Genomic DNA, 14307 nt, shown 5'->3' with positions numbered 1-14307 from the left:
AATAATAGGTTGGAATAAAAACTAATATAAATAAATATTTAGTTAATTACTACAACACTTACTTATATTTATACACAACTGGCTGCTGTTAGTATCCAATGGGGACTTATTATAGTACCGCTGCATAAGTGTCGGGTCATTACCATTGATATTTAATAAATTAATGGTGAAATTGGGCAAGAAGTTGGTTTAGATAACAAATGGTGGGTGGGTTTTTTTGGGAAGGGGGGGGGTTAAATAAAAAATCAATAATATATAAACAAATTATAGAAAAAATGCATTTTTTTAATAAAAAAAACTATTTTATAACTATTACTAGAAAAAATGTAATAAAATATTAGAATAATTGTTTAATTAAATATTATTAATAATTTTTTATAGTGTTTTATTTCTCGTTGCAACAAATAATATAAATAAATTTTTAGTTAATGAGCAAAAAATTAATTTCATTAAATAATTTTATAAATATAATATTTTTAAAAAAATTATTATATTATTTAGCAAAAATTAATAAACAATCAAAAATAACAAATTAATTAATTATAATAATTCGCAATTGTTTGCATGAAATCATTTTTATAAAAAAATTGTCCCTAACCGCTAACCCCCCCTCCCCCATCCAACCAGCACAACTAAGAAATATATAAACTCTACCCTTCCATTCCCCCATATAAAACAATTAAGTACTTTTAATAAAAATTTTTAGTTAATTTAAAGTTTTTTATTATTATTAATAAATTATTATGCATTAAATTTTCTAATAAAATATTAGTTCAAAATATAATTTATTAAATTAAACATATAGTCGTTTATAAATTAATAAAACAAATTAAATTAGTAATAATATTATTAAATTATTAATTAATAAATTCATTAGATTCCTGTTTTTTCTTTAATCCATTCGCGATAAGTGATAACATTGGTAACAATATCGGGTCGACCGGACTGACCACAGGACAGATCGCTAGATAGGACACCCATTATTACCCTAATTTCTTGATGTCTGTCGATAGTTCTGTTTCTTTTGTTTATATATTTTGAATATTCAATTACTTTCCTAATAACAGGTCCGCCCTCATCGTCCTATTTTACACATAAACATATGGTATTAAAAAAAATTAAAAAGTTATCAAATGAAAATCTCTCTCTCTCTCTCTTTCTCTCACTCTCTCTCTCTCTCTCTTTCAACACTAGACACATACATGACAGGCTCCCTTTCCTTTGTCGGCCACCACACAAGCATTACTACTGTCGATGATTGTTGTTGTGTTAGTGTTGGTAGTAATGGTATTGTTTTCTATCCTAGACTTACATTGTTGCCAATCAAATATCTTTACATCGAGTGTTTGTAGAAACCACCAAATAGTTTTTGATCCCCAACCGCCTATATGGGCCGGTTGTCTATCATGGATAACCTTTTGGTTTTTATCGGCCAATCGTATTATACCAACCTAATCCCTAACCAGTGCTATATTGTTTTGTTTAGTCAGTGGCGAGTACTGGTCGTGTATAATGGTTTGGACTACAGTATACAATGTATTATTTAATTGGTAATCATTTCTACCGACACCAACAAAAATACTAGAAACAGTACGACTGTTATAATAGGGAGTAAAAGTAAAAGGAAAATAAAAACATTTAAATATAAACTAATCAAATAATAATCAAATTTTTTTTTTGTATAAAAATTATGATATTATTATAATACTTTTGTAGACAACTGGCAGCCGTTAGTATCCAATTCGTACCAATGATAGTACCGCTACATAAATGTCGCTTAGATTGGTTGTCCATCAGCGAAGCCATATAACCCAAACCAAACCGGGTGTTTCTAGATTTTGAATGAGAGAATCCTGGATCTATATCTATCGGATCTTCAATAATCAGATTTACCGGTTGAATATCATTATTATTAGTCGTATTATCACTACTACTAACAGCAGTTATATTGGTTTTCTGTTTAATCCATTGTAGATATGGGTTAATACTGATCATAACTTCGGGTCGACCAGACTTGCAGGACAGGTCATCGGTTAGGATACCTATTAATAGTTTTCTATCTATAGGACAGCTTTTCTGATTATAATATTGTTTTTGTCTATCTATTGTTACTGGATTACCATCATCATCCTATTATGAAATATTTACACATTTTTTCAAATATCTATCTCTAACTTAATGATACTTACTTTACAACCAAAATACTTCAGCAAACAAACATTACTACTGTCTATGTTTGTTGTTGTGTTGTTTGTGGTGATGGTATTGTTTGTCATTAGAGACTTACATTGTTGCCAACCAAGTGTACGGACATCACTTGTTCCGCTCCATATATTTGACGAATAAGTAATTTCGGCTAAAGTCGAGTCGTCAATAACTGGTTGATCGGCCAATTGAACTATATTTACCCGTGAATTATCACTTATGTAGGGCTCGACCCGAACCAGTGCTATATTGTTTTGTTTAGTCACTGGCGAGTACTGGTCGTGTATAATGATTTGGTCGACACCGTAGTAGCTATGATTATGTATGAAATCTTCWTCACCGATACCAACATAAATGCTTGATAAGGGACGACTGTTTTGTTGTTGTTGTTGTTGTTTATTAGATATTGTTGTTGGTATTGTAAATAAGTATAATATGAGATGTTAGGGTTTATTTGATTAAATTGAATTAAAAACATAATTTAATATCTATTCAATAAAGTAATTACTATACACTTACTTATGTAGACAACTGGCGGCCGTTAGTATCCAATTCGTACCAATGATAGATCCGCCGCACAAACGTTCATTAAATTCATTTCTAATCGATGCCCCAAATCCTCCAAAATTACTCCTATATTGTAATTCTGTTGAACAAATTACCGGCCTATTGTCGGTATTATTATTATTATTACTACTAATAGCAGTTATTTTGGTTTTTTCGTTTATCCATTGAAGAAACGGTACAATACTGGTAACGACTTTGGGTTGTCGGCCGACACCGCCGTCGAGTTGACCGCATGACAGGTCAGCCGATAGTATACCTATTAATCTGGTTATTCTATTTTCATCACTATTTTCTGATTTATTTGGTGTCTCTACTGTCACTGCACCGCCTACATCACCCACATGTCCTTTCTATTATTATTGTTTCAAAAAATAAAACCAAAAAAAACAAATAAATGAAATAAAAACAGAAAAAGTCTCTCTCTCTCTCTCTCTCTCTCTCTCTCTTTCTAATTTTTACTCTATAATATAGAGTCTATATTATACAGTTTATGCGACTTAAAAGTTTAAATATTATGTATGGTTTTAGCCAAGGTACTTTATATAACTTTCCTAATATATTAGGTTACTATATACTAAGTTACCTTGCTTAGCGTTAAGTGTTAACTGTATTACACGATAGATTACTCAAATTAAAACTTTTAATTGGCATTATCTGTACCTATACTATACAGTGGAGGACACATACATGACAGACACCCTCTCCTTTGGCGGTCAGCAGACAAATATTATTACTATTAAGAATCGGTGTTTTTGTTGTTGTATTTGTATTGGTGTTGTTGTCCGACACTATTATAGTCGTACAATGTTTCCAATCGATAGTCCGGGAGTTTATGTTTGTCACATGTCGATAATCTTTCGGTTCCCAATCGTGTAGATAGGCTACTGACCAGTTGGCAACCGGTTGGTCACCTAATGATAGTTCATAGTTTACAGTTATGTGTTCAATATATTCCTTTAGGCGAACCAATGCTATATTGTTTTCGTTAGTTTCGGGTGAATAGTGATCGTATATAACGGTATGGTTGACAGCATAGTGTCCTAATAAAACTTTAGTACTTGTAACGGTACGACTGTTTTGTTGTCAGATTAATTAGAAATCAAATCAAACATTAATATATTATCAAATTATTGGGTGTGAGGTGGGGTTGGGTCGGGTTGGGTGGAAATGTCTTTATATAAAAATAATTAGATTAAAACAATTTTATATAATTATTAAGATATCAAATGAAATAATAATAAAAGTAATAATAATTATATTCTTTGAAAAAAAGTAATAATAATTATACCATTAATAATCGTTTGGTGTTTTTTGGTTTTAAAAAATATATAACTTAAACTAAATTACTACAGTATTACTAACTTATATACACAACTGGCTGCTGTTAGTATCCAATACGGACTGATTATAGTACCGCTGCATAAGTGTCTGTCTTTACCAGTGATGTTAGTCCTTAATGATACTGTAAAACCGACACCTCTAGGTACTCCAGCTTTTACAGGCAATTTAGGCTCTATAGTTTCAGGGGTAGTTGATTTTGAAAGGGTAGTAGTGGTGGGGTTAGTAATACTAGGTGTCGGTGTTGTATTTGTACCAATAGTATCATCACAGAGATCAGTGGTAGACTTGATTAGCAAAATATTTACTGATATTAATACTAATAAAACAATTTGGACTAATTGGCCAAAAATTAACATAATTGTTTGGTATGTTATTATTGTATGGATAAGTTAACTATAAGATTATACTATTACAGTAATTATTTTACTGTATGATACTTATTGAATGTTTTTTTTAAAGTAAATGATAAATTTTTTACAAACACATATAGATATCTATAACTTTACAATAATTTTATTTTTTTAAACATATGTTATGCACAGATAACATATTATTTACACATAATTAGTGCGTCAATTAAATATCATTAAATTATATAAAAATATTTTATTAATAGATTTTAATACATTATTTTAAAAAACTGCTTCAATATATTTTTAAATCCAATATAAAAGTGTAAATAAATAATTAGTTAATTGGATGTTATTATACTACATAATCTATTAATATATTATAGTTAAATAATAATATTATTATCAATATATTAATAAAAAATACTTAGATTTATACAATTTATTTGATAAATTTATGATCGATATTAAAAATGCATTTTAGTAAACATATGTTATTATTTGTACGTCAATTTTATTTTTTACTAAATTAATTAATAATTTAATTCAATATTGTTTTCATAGAATCTAATATCTAATTAAAAATAGTTATTACGACAATAAACTAAATAAAAATTAAATAAAAATTTTATTAATGGATTTTATTTAGCATTATTTAGAAAAACGAAAAATATTTTAAACAATATATTAATACAAAAAAAGTTTAATACAAAATAAGAATTATACAATTAATTTGATAAATTTATGATCAGTTTTTCAAAAAATCAATTATAATTAATGTCTTAAAACTATTAGAAATGTATTAATCACTTATTTAAGTAATAAATTTGAGTAAATATTTTTTACAATATGTTATTATATTTTTTGTACGTCAATTTTATTTTAGTTTTTTACAAAAAAAATGAAATTTAAAACTAGTTTTTATTGGAACAGATTGTTATAGTAAAATTTTAATTAAAAAATTTTTTAACAAAAAAAATCAAATAATAAGAAAAAAAATTATAAGAAAATTTTCATTTTACAAAATAAATAGAAATATAATAATTATTATTTTTAATTTAAAAAATTGTTAAAATTATTAATAAACAAAATCAAATATTAAAATCGTTTCATTTTTAATTACACGATTACACCCATAATGCTTTGTAGATAACATTTTCAGAATTAAAATAAATAAGTTATTTGAAACTAGTTTTTTAAAATTATAATTTTATAATGTATTTCAATTAATAATGTGTTTATAATGTCTTCCATAGTTATAATAATTTAATATTTAATAATATATAACAAATTACAATAAGTAATATTTTTGCTGTTATTCGACTTTAAAGTCAAAAAATAATTAATTAACATTATTTTTTAGTAAGATATATGATTTCTATGTATTTTTTTATGTCGATAACATATCAAAGATCAAAATTTTCATCAAATCGAATAGTTGTAAATATAATGAGCTTATAAGTCGAAAATTGAATTGAATAAAAAAACATCAAAAAATATATAAACAAATTATAGAAAAAATGCATTTTTTAATATAAAAAACTATTTATAGAAAAAATGTAGTAAAATAAAAGATTGTTTAATTAAAACTAAATTAAATATTATTAATAATTTTTTATAATGTTTATTTTTTCGTTGAAAACAAATAATATAAATAAATTTTTAGTTAATTACTACAACACTTACTTATATACACAACTGGCTGCTGTTAGTATCCAATGGGGACTTATTATAGCATCGCTGCATAAGTGTCGGTCACTACCATTGATATTTGTCATCAATGTTACAGTAAATCCGATACCTCTAGTCGACTGTTTTTTTTTGTTGTCCCAATATAGGCTCTCTAGCTTTAGTAGTGTTGGTAGGTTTAGTAAGGGGTAGTACTAGTTGTAGTTATTGTATTAGTAACAGTAGTATCATCGCAGAGATCAGTACTAGATTTCATTAGCAAAATATTTACTGATATTAATACTAATAAAACAATTTGAACTAATTGGCCAAAAAATTAACATTATTATAGTTTGATGTTATTATTGTATGGATAAGTTAACTATAAGATTATGCTATTACACTGACTGTATGATAGCTATTGATGTAAAAATGTAGTAAATGTTAAATTTTTACAACATATATATTTTAGATATATATATAGCTTTACAAAAATAATTTTTATTTTTTTAATTCAATATGTATTTCATAGAATCTAATATCTAATTACAAAAAAATATTACGTCAATAAACTAGATGAAATTATGTAATAAATTTTATAAAATGTTAATTTAGCATTATTTTTTAAAAAAAACTGCTTCAATATATTATTCAATTCAATATAAAGTTTAAATAAATAAATAATTAATTAATTTAATGTTTGTTTTTTTGGTAATACTACAAAAGATACTAATATATTATAGTTAAATAAAAATATTATTAAAAATATATTTATAAAAAAACTTAGATATATACAAGTAATTTGATAAATTTATGATCAGTATTAAAAAATTTAATTATAATTAATAATGTAAACGGTTTACGTTATTATAATAACTTATTTCTAAAAAAAAATCAAAATTCAAGTAGAGCAAAAAATTAAAAAAATTTTATTTCATTAAATAATTTTATAAATATAATATTTTAAAAAAAATTATTATATTATATTTAGCAAAAATTAATAAACAAACAAAAATAACAATTTAATTAATTATAATAAATTTTTTTAACACAAAAAATTGTACAAAAAATTATTCAATAAAATTTTTATTAATTATTTCTTATATTCCTGTATTATCTTTAATCCATTGTCTATACGGGACAATACTGGTAACTAAAAGCGGACTAAAAAAATTTAAAACTAGATTTTATTGGAACAGATTGTTAGTCTAAAATTTTAATTAAATAATTTTCTATTTAAAAATCAAATACTAGTAAAAAATTTAGAAAAAAAATTCATTTTACAAAATAGATTTATTTATTTTTTGTATAAAAAATTGTTAAAATTATTAATAAACAAAATCAAATATTTTATTTTATTTTTTTAAAATTCTTGTTATTATTAATATACATTAACATACAATAATATATTTCTGTATTATCTTTAATCCATTGACTATACGGGACAATAATGGTAACAACATCGGGTCCAGCGGACTGACCGCTTAATAGGACAACCGTTAATACCTCATAGGGTGACCGATATCTACCTAAATCTGAAGTGGATATAATGTTTATTTTTTTGCCTAAATATTTTATTTGGGATAATAATAATAATAATAATAATTGTATGATTGACCATATTGAATTCAAATATAATAATAATTATACATTTTAGTATTTTCAATAACATTCAATAACCTCATCATCACATATACATTCTATCCTATACAACTAAATCACACCCTCACCTACGACCCATTAAGTTAACCATCAAATATATACATATAATAATAATAATAAATGCATTTGCAGATACAACTATTGATATATACAGGTATATATATATATATATATATATTTCATATAAGTTACATGAGATACATAAGCAAAATCTAAACAATCAGTTGTATAAAAGCCCAAAGTTGTTGTATAGTTTTGTTGTTGTTGTGTTGTTAATGATATTGTAATGGTTGTTAAATTAGTTGTTGTTGTTGTAATTGCTGTAGTTGGTGGTGGTTTATCTATTACTGTCATTATAGCTTTGTAAGAAATCTAGACTCCCTCCCTCCCCTATGTTCGCAATTGTTAGCATGAAATCATTTTTATAAAGAAATTGTCCCTAACCGCTAACCCACCCCCCTCCAACCAGCACAACTAAGAAATATCTAAACGCTAATGCTATTAAGGTCTCTACCCTCCATTCCCCCATATAAAACAATTAAGTAATATTAATAAAATTTTTAAGTTTTTTATTATTATTAATTTATTATGCTTAAAATTTTCTTATAAAATATTAGTTCAAAATATAATTTATTAAATTAAACATATAGTCGTTTATAAATTAATAAAACAAAAATCAAATTATGAATAATATTATTAATTAATAAATTCATTAGATTCCTGTTTTTTCTTTAATCCATTCGCGATAAGTGATAACATTGGTAACAATATCGGGTCGACCGGACTGACCACAGGACAGATCGCTAGATAGGACACCCATTATTACCCTAATTTCTTGATGTCTGTCGATAGTTCTGTTTCTTTTGTTTATATATTTTGAATATTCAATTACTTTCCTAATAATAGGTCCGCCCTCATCGTCCTATTTTACACATAAACATATGGTTTTTCAAAAAAAAATTAAAAAGTTATCAAAAGAAAATCTCTCTCTCTCTCTCTCTCTCTCTCTCCCTCAACAATAGACACATACATGACAGGCTCCCTTTCCTTTGTCGGCCACCACACAAACATTACTACTATCGATGATTGTTGTTGAGTTGGTAGTAATGGTATTGTTTGCTATAATAGACATACACTGTTGCCAATCAAATATCTTTACATCGAGTGTTTGTAGAAACCACCAAATAGTTTTCGATCCCCAACCGCCTATATGGGCCGGTTGTCTATCATGGATAACCTTTTGATTTTTATCGGCCAATCGTATTATACCAACCAAATCACAGTTACGTATATAAGGCTCAACCCTAACCAGTGCTATATTGTTTTGTTTAGTCAGTGGCGAGTACTGGTCGTGTAAAATGGTTTGGACTACAGTATACAATGTATTATTTAATTGGTAATCATTTTTACCGACACCAACATAAATACTAGAAACAGTACGACTGTTATAATAGGGAGTGAAAGTAAAAGTAAATTAAAAACATTTAAATATAAACTAATCAAATAATAATCAATTTTTTGTATAAAAAATATATTATTATAATACTTTTGTAGACAACTGGCAGCCGTTAGTATCCAATTCGTACCAATGATAGTACCGCTACAAAAATGTCGCTTAGATTGGTTGTCCATCAGCGAAGCCGTATAACGCAAACCAAACCGGGTGTTTCTAGATTTTGAATGAGAGAATCCCGGATCTATATTTATCGGATCTTCAATAATCAGATTTACCGGTTGAATATCATTATTAGTAGTCGTATTATCACTACTACTACTAACAGCACTTATATTGGTTTTCTGTTTAATCCATTGTAGATATGGGTTAATACTGATCATAACTTCGGGTCGACCAGACTTGCAGTACAGGTCATCGGTTAGAACACCTATTAATAGTTTTCTATCTATAGGACAGCTTTTCCGATTATAATATTGTTTTTGTCTATCTATTGTTACTGGATTACCAGCATCATCCTATTATGAAATATTTACACATTTTTTCAAATATCTATCTCTAACTTAATGATACTTACTTTACAACCAAAATACTTCACTAAACAAACATTACTACTATCTATGTTTGTTGTTGTGTTGTTTGTGGTGATGGTATTGTTTGCCATTAGAGACTTACATTGTTGCCAACCAAGTGTACGGACATCACTTGTTCCGCTCCATATATTTGATGAATAAGTAATTTCGGCTAAAGTCGAGTCGTCAATAACTGGTTGATCGGCCAATTGAACTATATTTACCCGTGAATTATCACTTATGTAGGGCTCGACCCGAACCAGTGCTATATTATTTTGTTTAGTCACTGGGGAGTACTGGTCGTGTATAATGATTTGGTCGACACCGTAGTAGCTATGATTATGTACGAAATCTTCATCACCGATACCAACATAAATGCTTGATAAGGGACGACTGTTTTGTTGTTGTTGTTTATTAGATATTGTTGTTGGTATTGTAAATAAGTATAATATGAGAAGTTATTGTTTATTTGATTAAATTGAATTAAAAACATAATTTAATATCTATTCAATAAAGTAATTACTATACACTTACTTATGTAGACAACTGGCGGCCGTTAGTATCCAATTCGTACCAATGATGGATCCGCCGCACAAACGTTCATTAAATTCATTTCTAATCGATGCCCCAAATCCTCCAAAATTACTCCTATATTGTAATTCTGTTGAACAAATTACCGGCCGATTGTCGGTATCATTATTATTATTATTACTACTACTAATAGCAGTTATTTTGGTTTTTTCGTTTATCCATTGAAGAAACGGTACAATACTGGTAACGACTTTGGGTTGTCGGCCGACACCGCCGTCGAGTTGACCGCATGACAGGTCAGCCGATAGTATACCTATTAATCTGGTTATTCTATTTTCATCATTATTTTCTGATTTATTTGGTTTCTCTACTGTCAGTGACAGTCGATAGTCCGGGAGTTTATGTTTGTCACATGTCGATAATCTTTCGGTTCCCAATCGTGTAGATAGGCTACTGACCAGTTGGCAACCGGTTGGTCGCCTAATGATAGTTCATAGTTTACAGTTATGTGTTCAATATATTCCTTTAGGCGAACCAATGCTATATTGTTTTCGTTAGTTTCGGGTGAATAGTGATCGTATATAACGGTATGGTTGACAGCATAGTGTCCTAATAAAACTTTAGTACTTGTAACGGTACGACTGTTTTGTTGTCAGATTAATTAGAAATCAAATCAAACATTAATATATTATCAAATTATTGGGTGTGAGGTGGGGTTGGGTCGGGTTGGGTGGAAATGTCTTTATATAAAAATAATTAGATTAAAACAATTTTATATAATTATTAAGATATCAAATGAAATAATAATAAAAGTAATAATAATTATATTCTTTGAAAAAAAGTAATAATAATTATACCATTAATAATCGTTTGGTGTTTTTTGGTTTTAAAAAAATATATAACTTAAACTAAATTACTACAGTATTACTAACTTATATACACAACTGGCTGCTGTTAGTATCCAATACGGACTGATTATAGTACCGCTGCATAAGTGTCTGTCTTTACCAGTGATGTTAGTCCTTAATGATACTGTAAAACCGACACCTCTAGGTACTCCAGCTTTTACAGGCAATTTAGGCTCTATAGTTTCAGGGGTAGTTGATTTTGAAAGGGTAGTAGTGGTGGGGTTAGTAATACTAGGTGTCGGTGTTGTATTTGTACCAATAGTATCATCACAGAGATCAGTGGTAGACTTGATTAGCAAAATATTTACTGATATTAATACTAATAAAACAATTTGGACTAATTGGCCAAAAATTAACATAATTGTTTGGTATGTTATTATTGTATGGATAAGTTAACTATAAGATTATACTATTACAGTAATTATTTTACTGTATGATACTTATTGAATGTTTTTTTTAAAGTAAATGATAAATTTTTTACAAACACATATAGATATCTATAACTTTACAATAATTTTATTTTTTTAAACATATGTTATGCACAGATAACATATTATTTACACATAATTAGTGCGTCAATTAAATATCATTAAATTATATAAAAATATTTTATTAATAGATTTTAATACATTATTTTAAAAAACTGCTTCAATATATTTTTAAATCCAATATAAAAGTGTAAATAAATAATTAGTTAATTGGATGTTATTATACTACATAATCTATTAATATATTATAGTTAAATAATAATATTATTATCAATATATTAATAAAAAATACTTAGATTTATACAATTTATTTGATAAATTTATGATCGATATTAAAAATGCATTTTAGTAAACATATGTTATTATTTGTACGTCAATTTTATTTTTTACTAAATTAATTAATAATTTAATTCAATATTGTTTTCATAGAATCTAATATCTAATTAAAAATAGTTATTACGACAATAAACTAAATAAAAATTAAATAAAAATTTTATTAATGGATTTTATTTAGCATTATTTAGAAAAACGAAAAATATTTTAAACAATATATTAATACAAAAAAAGTTTAATACAAAATAAGAATTATACAATTAATTTGATAAATTTATGATCAGTTTTTCAAAAAATCAATTATAATTAATGTCTTAAAACTATTAGAAATGTATTAATCACTTATTTAAGTAATAAATTTGAGTAAATATTTTTTACAATATGTTATTATATTTTTTGTACGTCAATTTTATTTTAGTTTTTTACWAAAAAAATKAAATTTWAAACTAGTTTTTATTGGAACAGATTGTTAWWGTAAAATTTTAATTAAAMAATTTTTTAACAAAAAAAATCAAATAATAAGAAAAAAATTATAAGAAAATTWTCATTTTACAAAATAAATAGAAATATAATAATTATTATTTTTAATTTAAAAAATTGTTAAAATTATTAATAAACAAAATCAAATATTAAAATCGTTTCATTTTTAATTACACGATTACACCCATAATGCTTTGTAGATAACATTTTCAGAATTAAAATAAATAAGTTATTTGAAACTAGTTTTTTAAAATTATAATTTTATAATGTATTTCAATTAATAATGTGTTTATAATGTCTTCCATAGTTATAATAATTTAATATTTAATAATATATAACAAATTACAATAAGTAATATTTTTGCTGTTATTCGACTTTAAAGTCAAAAAATAATTAATTAACATTATTTTTTAGTAAGATATATGATTTCTATGTATTTTTTTATGTCGATAACATATCAAAGATCAAAATTTTCATCAAATCGAATAGTTGTAAATATAATGAGCTTATAAGTCGAAAATTGAATTGAATAAAAAAACATCAAAAAATATATAAACAAATTATAGAAAAAATGCATTTTTTAATATAAAAAACTATTTATAGAAAAAATGTAGTAAAATAAAAGATTGTTTAATTAAAACTAAATTAAATATTATTAATAATTTTTTATAATGTTTATTTTTTCGTTGAAAACAAATAATATAAATAAATTTTTAGTTAATTACTACAACACTTACTTATATACACAACTGGCTGCTGTTAGTATCCAATGGGGACTTATTATAGCATCGCTGCATAAGTGTCGGTCACTACCATTGATATTTGTCATCAATGTTACAGTAAATCCGATACCTCTAGTCGACTGTTTTTTTTTGTTGTCCCAATATAGGCTCTCTAGCTTTAGTAGTGTTGGTAGGTTTAGTAAGGGGTAGTACTAGTTGTAGTTATTGTATTAGTAACAGTAGTATCATCGCAGAGATCAGTACTAGATTTCATTAGCAAAATATTTACTGATATTAATACTAATAAAACAATTTGAACTAATTGGCCAAAAAATTAACATTATTATAGTTTGATGTTATTATTGTATGGATAAGTTAACTATAAGATTATGCTATTACACTGACTGTATGATAGCTATTGATGTAAAAATGTAGTAAATGTTAAATTTTTACAACATATATATTTTAGATATATATATAGCTTTACAAAAATAATTTTTATTTTTTTAATTCAATATGTATTTCATAGAATCTAATATCTAATTACAAAAAAATATTACGTCAATAAACTAGATGAAATTATGTAATAAATTTTATAAAATGTTAATTTAGCATTATTTTTTAAAAAAAACTGCTTCAATATATTATTCAATTCAATATAAAGTTTAAATAAATAAATAATTAATTAATTTAATGTTTGTTTTTTTGGTAATACTACAAAAGATACTAATATATTATAGTTAAATAAAAATATTATTAAAAATATATTTATAAAAAAACTTAGATATATACAAGTAATTTGATAAATTTATGATCAGTATTAAAAAATTTAATTATAATTAATAATGTAAACGGTTTACGTTATTATAATAACTTATTTCTAAAAAAAAATCAAAATTCAAGTAGAGCAAAAAATTAAAAAAATTTTATTTCATTAAATAATTTTATAAATATAATATTTTAAAAAAAATTATTATATAATTTAGCAAAAATTAATAAACAAACAAAAATAACAATTTAATTAATT

General features: G+C 25.3%; 2 protein-coding genes across 3 annotated transcripts; both read right to left on the bottom strand.

Moving 5' to 3' along the window:
- Positions 1 to 878: 878 nt before the first annotated feature.
- On the bottom strand, positions 879 to 4560 carry LOC128951911 (uncharacterized). Of its 2 annotated transcripts, XM_054297212.1 has the most exons (7): positions 4135 to 4560; positions 3460 to 3844; positions 2725 to 3122; positions 2190 to 2577; positions 1709 to 2130; positions 1203 to 1596; positions 879 to 1083 (listed from the first exon to the last, which is right to left on the bottom strand). In XM_054297212.1, the coding sequence occupies exons 1-6, from the start codon at positions 4467 to 4469 to the stop codon at positions 1452 to 1454; spliced, it is 2073 nt and encodes a 690-aa protein (XP_054153187.1). In that variant the 5' UTR covers positions 4470 to 4560; the 3' UTR covers positions 879 to 1083; positions 1203 to 1451. The 2 variants fall into 2 exon arrangements, with proteins under 2 accessions (XP_054153187.1, XP_054153188.1); XM_054297213.1 differs by lacking the exons at positions 879 to 1083; positions 1203 to 1596 and having other exon boundaries at positions 1824 to 1874; positions 1939 to 2130.
- Positions 4561 to 8448: 3888 nt separating this feature from the next.
- Positions 8449 to 11704, bottom strand: LOC128951921 (trypsin-like). The gene is made up of 6 exons (XM_054297227.1): positions 11282 to 11704; positions 10353 to 10990; positions 9824 to 10211; positions 9340 to 9764; positions 8824 to 9235; positions 8449 to 8715 (listed from the first exon to the last, which is right to left on the bottom strand). Exons 3-6 carry the CDS (start codon positions 9908 to 9910, stop codon positions 8506 to 8508), a joined length of 1134 nt encoding a protein of 377 aa, XP_054153202.1. The 5' UTR covers positions 9911 to 10211; positions 10353 to 10990; positions 11282 to 11704; the 3' UTR covers positions 8449 to 8505.
- Between the last annotated feature and the right edge of the window lie 2603 nt (positions 11705 to 14307).

Source organism: Oppia nitens, unplaced genomic scaffold, assembly GCF_028296485.1.
Source record: "Oppia nitens isolate AA-2021 unplaced genomic scaffold, nextdenovo-longstitch-racon4-pilon3 scaffold1_pilon_pilon_pilon, whole genome shotgun sequence".
In the NCBI taxonomy this organism is placed as follows: domain Eukaryota; kingdom Metazoa; phylum Arthropoda; class Arachnida; order Sarcoptiformes; family Oppiidae; genus Oppia; species Oppia nitens.
Note: the sequence above shows the minus strand (reverse complement) of the source record. Positions and strands in the feature narration are given on the sequence as shown.